This window comes from Alligator sinensis, unplaced genomic scaffold (assembly GCF_000455745.1).
Source record: "Alligator sinensis unplaced genomic scaffold, ASM45574v1 scaffold697_1, whole genome shotgun sequence".
In the NCBI taxonomy this organism is placed as follows: domain Eukaryota; kingdom Metazoa; phylum Chordata; order Crocodylia; family Alligatoridae; genus Alligator; species Alligator sinensis.
In genome coordinates, this window is record NW_005842426.1 from 1022675 (window position 1) to 1034184 (window position 11510).

Sequence of the window (11510 nt, forward strand, 5' to 3'; positions counted from 1 at the left end):
CATCAGGCTTTCCGGAAACAATTTCGGGAAAAATATAGTCATTTGTCTCAGCTCCTTGGGTCAATTGTGACTGAATATTGGCGGTGTCCTTTCAACCCTTGAAGGCAAAACAGGGCAAAAGAGGATAAGATCCCCAGGGGCAGAGGGGGTCCCAATTCATGCCTCCAACACCAGAGAAAATGCAAGACCTGTCTCTGGGCTCAGACAATATAAAAGGCTGCCCAGGTTATATTACTGGGAAAGGCATAGAAAACCAGATAGTATAGCCTGGCTTGGCCAAATGGTGGTTGTGGGAGTAAGGGGGGGTTGAAGACCACCCCCCATGAGTGACTAAGGTCCCAAAAGGAGGGGCTTATATCTCACAAGCTACAACTGAGCACCAGAAACCTCCGTTCTGGAGGAATCCTGGCCAGAAACATCTGGGAGAACATCTGCCCCCATGGCCCATCCATTGTGTCAGGGCATGAAACACGGCCAGAGTGAAATCCATTGGGTTTCAAACACGGTCTTTTCTAATTGGTGCCTCCCCGCCCCCCTGGCTTTTTCTGTGGGTTTTTAATCACATTGCCCTCCACGTGTAATGCATTCCCCGGCTGCAGAGTGAAAGGCCGCACCGACCCAAAAGAAAGCTAATTCTGCAGGAGAAACCATGGCATCGACCTGTCCCCACAGCCCTTCTGGGACTCCAGTGACAGGACGGCACCTTGATCCCCTCGACACCTCCAAACCCCATCTCAAACACTATCGGCCCAGGCCAAACGCTGTCGGGAGCACAGCGTGCCCCCTCCGTCTTTCATCCCGGTTCCCTTCACTGCAGCTTGGAACGGCAGCAAATTAAAGGCTTTTTGGAGATTTTCAGGGTATGACTATGTCCCTTTATAACTGGATTGGACCCAGCGCTGTACAGCTCCATCCTGCAAAACTAGGGGAGAGGTCTGGTCCCCAAATCAATAGGGAAGGCTGCAAGGCAGGGCCCCTCCAATGCTGCCATGACTTGGTGCAGAGATCATTTATCTGCTTTCCCATTAGCAATCCCAGAAGCAGCCCCATGGTCATCACGGCCCCTGCTGAGATGGGCAAGCAGCAGCAGAGGAAGTCCATTTAGCTTCTTTTATTTCCATTTAGCAGCTGTCAATGGGGAGAGGGAAAGCTGCCGGCCCCCATTGCCCACCCGAGCTGTGCGGGTCCCCAGTGGGTTTGCTTGCAGGGCGCCGAGCTGAATCGTTCCAGCCTTTCTAGAGCAAACAAAGAGATGTTGGAGGAGGCCGAGCCAGTCTGGAAAGGGGCTAGAGGACGTAGAAGTCGCTGCTGTTGGACAAGTCGGTATACTGGTGGAGCGCCAGTGCCGGGATCGGGGCCGAGGGGGGCTCCGGTCTGCTCCCATTCTGAACCCTCCGTGCCTCGGGCCTGCCCGGTCTGCAGAGGCGAGTCTCCCATTGGGAGTCAACCGCCGGGAGGCTCTTGCTGAGTTTACCGTCCTCGTCGCAGTAGGTCACGCAGCACCGGCAGGCCAGGAAGGGCTTGGTCTGCTGCATGGCCTTCGAGCGGGGAGCCCCGGCTGCACCCCGCGGTGCGACGGCAGCTTCCCGGGGCCCTTTCGAGCGGTTCCTGCGCCGCTGCAGGTGATCCAGGCTGATGTCCGACTGCGAGGAGCAGCTCTCGTTCCAGCCCGTGCCGTCGCTCAGGCTGTGGAGGGGCAGGGCGAGGCGCAAGGCTTTCCAGAACTTGGAGCCGGACCGCTTGGATTTGTCCCCCTTCCAGGGGATGAAGGAGACCGACTCCTTCAGCTGCAGGATGCTGGGGTGGGTGCACTGCAGCGGGCGGTACTCCACCACGATGAGCTTGGTGGAGATGGCGTTCTGGCACAGGAGGCCCAGCTTGAACTCCAGCAGGCTGATGCTCTTCTCCGTCAAGTAGTCGGGGCTCAGCACCACGATCATCCTCCGGCTTCGCTGGATGAAGTTGAAGACGGCGTCGATGGTATCTGGAGGGGCAAGGGCAGGGAGAGAAGAGAGCCACGTGAAGCTGTATCCCCACACCCAGGCGGGCACTGCCTTTTGCCCCTGGAGAAGAGAGAAACGCATTAGAGAAGCCCAGAAAACATCCATCGCAATAAGGGAAGCGTGGCCAGCTCGTTCAGTTAGCACTGACATCGCCTGTGTATCAAGAGAGCAGCGCAAAGCAATCAGGGATTCAACCCCCACGGCCTGTTTTCCAGAGGTTTGCAACTCCCCGAGGCTAGCCCCTCGGAAAATCCCCGGCACTTTCTCCCGTGTTGAACAGCCAGGAAGTTAGCACCCAAAATGAAGTGAAAAGGTTGCCCCTTATCTCCTTAGTGTCTCAGTCCATCCTTCTGTAAAATGGGCTTAGTGACAGGTGGGCTTCTTAGGGTTCATTCATATTGCATGGGGTCTTTGCATGGAAAGATGATGAATGAGGGTTTTTTTTTTAATTCCCCTGTGCAATACTGAAGGCCCTCTGTCTAACTTAGCAAAGACAAGAGACGTCAGGCATATTAGGGGGTTGCCAAAGATTTGTAATTAATGGCTGTGCGATGTACGGGATGGGAATTAACAGGGCTACACCACTTAAGAAATTAATTCACCCTCATTAACACAATTACCAGGAAAGCCTAATGAACACAGAAGGGCTGTCCACTTCGCAAGTGATGCCCCTGGCACGAGGGAGCTGAGGACAGCATGCCACCAGCAACGTCCGACCAAGGGCTTGCTGGAGGTCAAGTTTTAATCGGCTCAGGGAGAAGAAAACCCCTTTTAGCAGGGAGATCCCATAAAGGACTTTGCACACCGGGGCAACCCCGGCGGTTTCTTCCTCCCCTCCCCTTCAGGCCACTAAGGCCTTGGGGCAGCCGCATGGAGGGGGAAGACTATACGGCTGCAACTTGCTGCTCTGTAACGCAGCTTTTGCAACGTGCACATCTGCCCTTCTCTATTTGGGATTTGCATCTGGCATGCTGGTATAGCTGTGGGCCCTGCACGGTAGCACGAGAGGCGTTGCGGTGCATGGAGGTAGGCAGGATGGAAATCCAGGGGTCTGCCTGCCACGACAGTGCTGTATTTCGGGAAAGTCTGAGCCCTGAAACACGCTCTGCTGTGGTTACTTTCCTAAGACAAGGCAGGGTAGACATGCACCATATAGAAGAACGAAATCAGAAATGCATAATCTTCCATGAGCTTCATTTCATCAGATGCTGGGAAAGGACGCACACCGAAGAGCATCAGGCAGCGCTGATGCCGGTCTGAACTTGTATCGCAGCTTAAGTGCTTGCCTTTGAGAAGATATTCATGTCCAGCTATGGAGGCCCTCTTCTTTTCTCCAGCAGCAGAGAACTTGGGGTTTAGATGGTGGTGATGGTGACAACAATAATACGCAAGATGTAGGTAGCACCTTGTGTCTCTCCTGCCCTTTTATTGGTACGGGGGATTTCTACTGATGATGTCTCATCACAGAAACTAAGGAGCATTCACTGACACTGAATGGCAGCAGGTGTAAAAATCAGTCAAAAGAAATATTTCCTCCAGCAATGCATGGTTAAACTCTGGAATTACCAATGCATATTTATCATCAACATCTCATGAATGCAAAATATTAAGCCAGGGATGTATGGCATCAAGAATATTAAGCCAGGGATGTACGGCATCAGGAATTCAGAGCAAAACCTCATTCAAGTTAGGAACAAAGTTTCCCTGAAATCATTGCAGAATTTAAAGTCTTATCCCAATTGCCTCCATGAAGATGTGCAGACACGTGTATCTTAGTAGCTGTGTTGGTCTGAAACAAAAAGAAATGCAAAAATCTGGAATTCTTGGCTCAGAGATACCTCTTATAATTATTATTATTATTTTTTATTTTTTGCAATTGCTCAGCTGGTCTAATAAAAGGTATCATCTCTGAATGGAGAGTTCTCGATTTTTGCATTTCAAAGATTAAGCCAAGAACTCAGGATTTGAAGAATAGATTTAACATGAACAGGCATTTCTGAGAGAGAAAGAGAGCAGATTTGCACATCCATATTTATATTATAATTTAAAGAGCTGGTTTTTTTTTTACTAAATGGTTGTTTTGGGGATTTTTTTTGTAGGAAAACTGGTCCATTGAAACCAATTGTTCCTAGGAAAGGATCAGTCTAAACAAATTTCCCATTTGAAAAGGTTTTGGGGGCAACAAAAACCCCTTTTGCAATTGTCTAACTATCCCATTTCACAGGAGGCTGGACTGTATCAGCACGCCCCATCGCCTCCTATCAAGGACAACATCACATCACCCCTTTCAGAAACCGATTGAAGCTCTGACCGGGAACTAGGCAGGTTTCAGCATTTTTTTTTTAAGCTGTTCTTTTTTTTCAAAGCAAAATGGTTTTTCCTTTTTGAAATGTAAATTAATTTGCAATAAAACTAATTAAAAAAAAAAAAAAAAGATGGAAATGTTTTCACTTTGATTTCAATGGAATGGAAAATGCCTCGATGGCCCTGATCTCATTATTTGGTTTTTGCAAACCTTTATCCTGGTTAGCAAAAATGTTGAGGTTTCCATTTTTTGTCCCTACTGAAGAGGCTGGGGGGATGTTCAATTCTCACTCCTCCTCTGCTCCATTCTTGCTTCGCTGGCATTGCTTTTCTGACTTCTGTCCAGTAAAGGATTGACCTTTTCTGCACCAAGGGGACCGCAGGAAGGAAAGTACACTAGTAATATGCCTGTAATGAAGGACCTGCTCTTGGTCCCTTGCAGATTTTGGTACCTACTCAGATACCCGTGTCTGCTGCACAGCACCCCAGTTATAACCGAAGAATGACATTGAAAAGCCGCCCCCTTGTATTAGCTTGTTATGATGGGATTAGGGGAGGCATCGCGTAATTAGCTTGATTGTAGTCCACACTGATTGCATCCTTTCCAGTTTGGACAAAGACCTGCCCCTGCATGACTCTGAGCAATTCACTTAGTCTCCTGGGGCCTACATCCATCACTTATAATGGAATAATAATGCTTCCTCTTGCTTTGGTCCTGCCTTTTTAGGCTGAAGTCTCTCTGGGGCCGGGACCGTCTTCCCCTGCATTTCTACTCCCGAGGAGGTGCCTGGACTACGTATCCTAACAACTTACATGAGATCGACGTGCAGTGCCTGGGGTTGGGCCTGGGATGATTTCTACCCACTCTGGTTATTCTGCCCAGGTGCGCTGATATTGGGACAGGATCCTTCGAGGGAGGCACAGGGCCAGCACAAAGAGGTGCAAAATCGCGAACAAACAGAAATGCAAAAGTAAAAATGGTTTATTGAATAGCCAAATCAAACACTGACGCTTCGCAGAACAAAAATGAGATGTGAGATCACACAGGGCAAGGTGGGAACAGCCATGAAAGAAATGATATGGGCGGAGGGGGGTGTCCATCCCAAAGTGAGCTATCCCCTTCCCCCCCACCCCCCCTCCCCACCCCCGTGAAATAAAATGGAAAACTTTACATGAAATAATGCTAGGTTATCGCACAAAGACCCACATGAATACGGTGAACTAAAGGGATCAGTTGGCTGCTGCTTTCGGTGATGAGTTAACACAGACTGTCTTCTCTCAGGGCCACGGCCTAGAAATCCCTGCTGTCACTAGAGTGACTGTTTTACACAAGCAAAATAAATATGAATATATTATTAATATTTTTAAATCGGACTGCTTAAAAGCAAGCAAATGCAAATCAAACAAATGGGGACTCATTTCCTAATACAGTCACCTCCCAAAACCTCGGCAGATGCTCTCTCCCTGCACCCCAAAGGCGGTTTATGCACCACGCTACCGCTTGGGAGCTGGCAGAGCCGTGCACGCGCGCACTCGTTGCATCTAATGGGAACAAAAAGGAGTTCTCATTTTCATTTGGAGCCTATCTTCCTGCCTGCAGTCGTTATGGCTGCCTGATGGCCACTTGGCCTGCTTTTGGGAGGAGAAAATGAGGCAAGGAGGAACATGCAACTGGATGAAGTGCTGCAGCTATCATGGCCTCACCCTATGTAGCAAAAACCACGGGTGCAAATCGAATGGGTGGAGGAGGAAACAACCTTGCTCCCTCCATGGATAGCAAAGCCCCTGGGCCCATGTTACTTCACTGAGGTCAGCTGGGATGTGGCATCCCAGACCGATTCATTTCCTTGGCACTAAGGATGCATCATTTGAGGCAGGGATTATCTCCCCGTTTGGGGTTCAGACTGTGCCTGGCACCAAGGGCTTTGCAGCTGAGGCTCCCAGGAGCTATGCTAATAAATGCATTGAATTCGGTAGTAGTAGTAGTAGTGTAAATGGCTGCAGCGGGGTCCGGCCAGGCACAGCCAGGACCCCCGAACAGCATGAATGTGTATGGCCAAGTGGAGAGTCTCCAAGCTCCAGCTGGCTCTTCGTGGCTTTTTAAAACAGCACCATAATGCGAGTCCAGGTCTCGCCTGCAGACACCACAGGAACGACAGGGAGTCATGGGGAAAATAGCAGCTAGGCTTCTCCTACAAACAGCACACAGGCACGTCCAGGGGTATGACGGATGCCAGGATGGACCTGAAACGGTGTCAAGATCGCTGCACTCGGGGGGGAGCTCCCAGACAGTGCAGAGCTTGGAGACAGTAGTAGATGATTCACAGGACGAGTGGGAAAAACAACCCTCCCTGGAAAAGCAGCACAGAGCTGGCTAGCCCCAACAGCTTTATATTCTCATTTACGCCGATAGCTGCCCACCGTCCAGCTGAGCACTGGGATAGCATCGTGCGCTGTGCTAGCAGACAGGCTCTTGACCCAGCACGTTCGTGTCCCGATGCAATGGTTTAGCATCCTCGTGCCAGCCCGTGCATGCTGCCTCTGGGTGCTCGGTGCCAGCCGACCTCTGCTCCCAGCAGCAAGATGTGGGGCTCCACCAGGACCAGAGCTGGGCTCAGGGCTGAGTGCTTGCGAGGTCCTCCGCTTCAAACCTGGCTGCAGGGGAGACAGGAGGGATGGCTGGAAGACAGGCCGTACTTACGCCCCGCAGCTGAGCGCCAGTGACAGCAGGGAAGGAGAGAGCTCAGGACCAGTGGGACCAGTTAATGCCCGCATCCCCTGTGCTACAGCATCGCATGGTCGTTGGAGTAGGCAGGCCTGCCGTCAGGGCTCTGCACCTGGAGAGCTAGAGCTGCCAAGAGCATGCACATCTCCCCCCTTTGCCAGGACTGCAGAAGCGCAAAACCTAGAAAGGGCTGGCATGGGCTTTGCAAAATGTGTTTTGAAAACAAGGATGGTTTCAAACAGGAGGGCACACTGCCCAAACCAACAGCATCGGGAAGGGAAATGCTTCACGGCTTTGGTCTCCCTCCAGTTCAGAGGCTGCAAAAATAGGGGTGGCAGTGCCTGCTTTGCAAACCCTCTGGGTAGGGCTTTCTTTTGCAAACCCAAACCAGTTTAATGTGAACCTTATGTTACAAGGCCTCTGGTTCAGACTGATGACTCTATTCTTGCTTGTCTAGGGCAGGACCTTTCAACCTTATTTTTTTTCTTAGACTCAAGACACCCCTTGGAAAAATGTCGGCTCTTAGTTTCCACTTGGTTTTAGTCTGCAGAAAAATAAGAAGAGCAGTTTTTCTGTTGCAAAGAACTCAAAGACCACCGCTATGGACTTCTATTTGAAATCTTGGGGTGAATAGTGTTGGTCAACCTAACGGTGCTAATGTTGAGGCACCCCTGAAAGGACTCGAGGAACTACTGAGTGCTGTGGCCCCAGTTGAAAAATCACTGAGCTAGGGAGAGAAGACAGCTGTGAAGCAGTTGGCAACGAACAGAAGCTCATACCTCCATCCTGTTGGGTTGCACAGCAAAAAAAAAAAAAAAAAAAAAAAAGATGACATCCCAGCAAAAAAAAAAAGACAACCCCTGCTCTTTCTGCAGTACTCTCCAATGGCCAGCAGCTTAGGTTAAAGGGAGACATTGCTCATTGCCCTGTAGTAAATGCAGGCAGTTTGCAACCCTTGCAAAGTCCCTGAGTTTACTCTCTGAATAAGTCAGACATGCAAGGGTGTGATCTGAGGCACTATAAATGCAGGAGAAACTCTCCTTGGATCAATCAGTGACAGCACCACAGGATTTGGAGAGCACAGAAGACTGCCAGGAGTCTTCCTAGATATTCCTGAAGACAAATGCCACCTAGCCAAGCCCTGAAAACAAGGAACAGGACAGTGCTGGGACACCTGCTCTGCCTTGTTATAAAACCAAGTGCGCACTATCTGGATGGGAAGGTGCCCGAGCAGCCAGCTCAGTGCTGGGCACACAGGCTGTAGTGAAGCAGCAATCGATGACCCTGCAGCAAAGCAGAGGAGTGCACAAGCAAACTGATGCCAGTCCTTTCCTAAAGCATCCGTAGCTGCTTGCTGAGCAGGAGACCAGTCCGATGGCCCCTCGAGAGGGCTCTGCAATGGTCAGCATGGGAGAGAAGGGGCTGGAGATCTCGGAGAAGCCAAGGGAAGGGTGATCCCAGAAAGCAGGAGTGACCCGATAGGAATCGGGGTGAGAACAGTGGCCTGAAGGATGGCTGCACCCTCCCCGGGTGGCAGATGCCCGGACCTTGGGAGTGCAGGGGCAGCGGGGTCTGCTGCCCTGAAATGGGGGGAGTGCATTTTCAGCAGGGATGCTGTCCTCCGAAACACTCGAGACCGGATCCTTCCTTGCACAGCTGCAGAGAGGCAGTTCTCCATGCCCCAGCCCCTCACACGTGTCCCATGGGGCAGTAGGAGAGCTCCTGCTCAGCCAGGCCAGAGCCCCAGGGGTGTTTCTTGAGGGGCAATTCAACCTGCAGCTGCTTCCAAAACCTGCCCTTGGGGTACTTGGACTTCTCGCCTTTCCACTTGATGACGGTGAGGGCGGCCTTGGCCCGCTGCAGCTCCTTCACCTTGCTCTGCCGGATGGCTTTGTACTGCACGAGGATGACCCGGATGCTGCCTTTCCAGGCCATGTTCTCCAGCCCTGCCTTGAGCTCCAGCAGGGCCTGCGTCCCTTGGAGGACGTAGTTGGGGCTCAGGACGACGAGCAGGCGCCGGCTCTTCTGGATGAAGCTCAGGGTCTCGTCTGTGACAACTGGGGGAAGGGGGGAGAGAAACACCAGGCTGGTTAGTGATGCACTGCCGGGCTGCCCAGGACTTGCTGGGAATTGCGGCATGTAGGAGACTCCCAAGGGCTGAAGGCAATTCTAGCTCCAGCAGCTAGGACCCACCTCCTTCCCTTTAGCCAGGCTTTCTCTGTCCCTCATAGACATCTCTCTGCTGACCCCAAGATGCCAGCTCCCTTCCCTGTGGGTACCACGAGGCCATGCATTGCAAGGGCAGAGCTCAGCTGTTGCACTCCTTTTGCTCCAAGAAGGGCACGTGCAGCAGCTGAGGCCATGCTGGACCAGCCCCAGTTGACCCTTGCTTTGATCAGCGTGCAAGAGGAGGCTGAGCAAGCCACAGGAGGGAGGCAGGAGGCTTGCAGATGATCCCTGCAGCAGCTGGACTGATGTGGAGACATGCCTAAGCAGAACAGGCACTACGGAGATCCCCTGCTCCAAGCGGCTGCAGCTTGGGGTGAATCGCGTCGCTCTTTACCCCAGCTCTCTCCCTCTGCAAAACAGGGTGATCATCCTGGAGGGCGGGTCTGAGAGCAGACCTGCCTTTAGATCTGCATTCACCCTACCCCTAAATCCTGAGCCTTGTTCCTCACCCCTGCCAGGCCGGAGCAATTGAAGACCCAACCGCGGCAGCTGCCCCATGCTTTGCAATGCCGAGCCTCAAAGACATCCCTACAGGGCACAGCGGCATGATAGTTTGCAGCGGGTCTGCTTTGATTTCCAGCAGCAGCAAGCTGCTTTGCTCGAGCCGCCTTTGCATAATGAATGCAAAGTCCCCCAGCACGCATCTATCCCTCCATCACTGGAGCCGCTGTATTTTACTGACAAAAGACAGGCTTGCGCCCGGTCAAAAAGTAGCGTGGAAAATAAAATAACACTGAAGCACAACTTCATTTAGCTGTCAAGGGTGTTTGATTAGTTCCTGTCAGCAAACTCGGCAGGATAATCCATCTCCCACTGTTTCTCTATCAAGGACAGCATAATTCGCTACCTGTGCCACAGATGCACCGCTCCGGAGGCAGGAGACCAGTTGCCAAAAGCTACGTCCTGGCCTGCCACGATTCCCCAAGAAGTAGATTAGTTGAATCCCGGTGAACCAGTGATGGAGAAGCAACAGCAGCGTTTGCATATGGCACTGCAATTAAAAATGACCTCATCTCCGGCCAGGAAGCGTGGAGCTGGCTCTGGGGGCGGTCGGTGGTGGAATCGGTCCAGACCGAGCATCTAAGTGACCTCTGCTGAGGGCCTATATCATTCGGTCAAGCAGGACGTGGGCTACAGCTAGGGTGGCTGGGAAGGGAGAGGCTCTGCAGAGAGAAAAGGGAAGGAAACAGATGAGCAGAGAAGTGATAGCAGAGCCAGAGAGAGAAAGAGATGCCAGCTTCCAGGCTTAAATAAGCAAGCGGGGGAATGCCCATGACCCCTCTTCCTTGGAAGTTCACTGCAGCTGGTCAAGGGCAAGCTGGGCTCTGCAGTCAGGCTCCCCTGGTTGCCTCGTCTCCAGCGGGCAGACTGCGTTGGCACCACTGCCGATGCAGGCAGGAGGGAGAGGCAGATGCTAGGGTGCAGGCTCCAACTTCCAGCATCTCAGTGCCATGATCCATCCACCCACACGATCTGCTTTTAAGCAGGCGGTGGCCGGCGCTTTTCCAATGTCCTTTTGCAAGACATGAGGAGGGCAGCCCTTGTCTCTACATAGCCTGGGGTGGGGGGGGTCTTTGGAGCATGAGACAGGTGGCTGCAGCCAGATCACAGGCAGGGGGTGTTGCAAGGAGCCCCAAGCAGCTTGAGGACACGGTTGCTTTGATTTGGGCACTCCGCTTGTTCCTTCAGCAAGGCAGACCAGTGGCAGCAGCCTGGTACACCATGGCAGCACCCACTGGGGAGCAACGTGGAGGTTTCCATTTGTGCACAAATGTACAGATCAGACCACAAAGCAGCTGCCCTGCTGCCAATGAGCTGCACACCCCCCTGTGCAAGGACCTCCTGCACCCAACGAGCCGCTGCCTCGTAGAGACAGACGTGGCCAATACCCATCGGAGCTGTTTTGTGACCCGGTCCCCCTGCTTCTCACCCTGTTGTAGAGAGTTTTCATGCCAGGGTCAACCCTGATCCCTGTTGATCTTTAAAAAAAAAGGCAAGGAGAAGGAGGCTGCATCAATGTGCAGGGAGCAGAGCTGGACCGGCAGCTGGGGGTGGGAACAGTATTCACCGCGGGATTTGAATCCAGTTGTGAAGCAAGTCCCTGTCCAGGTCTATGGAGGTTGCATGCAGCTCATCTTGCAAAGAGCTCAGGTTCCAGTGTGGTGCTCTCTCCCTGCCAGCGGGCCGGGAAATCCCCGTGTCCCTTTCCACCGGGGGCAACTCCTTCCCCCTCTGAACCTCTTCAGCAG

General features: G+C 52.3%; 1 protein-coding gene across 3 annotated transcripts in view; it reads right to left on the minus strand.

Moving 5' to 3' along the window:
- Window positions 1-1201: 1201 nt before the first annotated feature.
- The window catches only part of IL1RAP (interleukin 1 receptor accessory protein), a 61153-nt gene continuing 50844 nt past the window's right edge, over window positions 1202-11510 (minus strand). The window contains exons 12-13 of one of the 3 annotated variants that reach the window (XR_003095615.1): window positions 10109-10424; window positions 8958-9089 (exon numbers count right to left, since the gene is read on the minus strand). Coding sequence is in view for 2 of the 3 variants with exons in the window: in XM_006030142.2 (XP_006030204.1) it covers window positions 1287-1984 (698 nt within the window). In the remaining variant the exon portion in view is untranslated. Of the gene's footprint in view, window positions 1985-5461; window positions 9090-10108; window positions 10425-11510 lie in introns of those variants that run through there. The other 2 variants (XM_006030142.2, XM_025211726.1) reach the window with 2 other exon arrangements.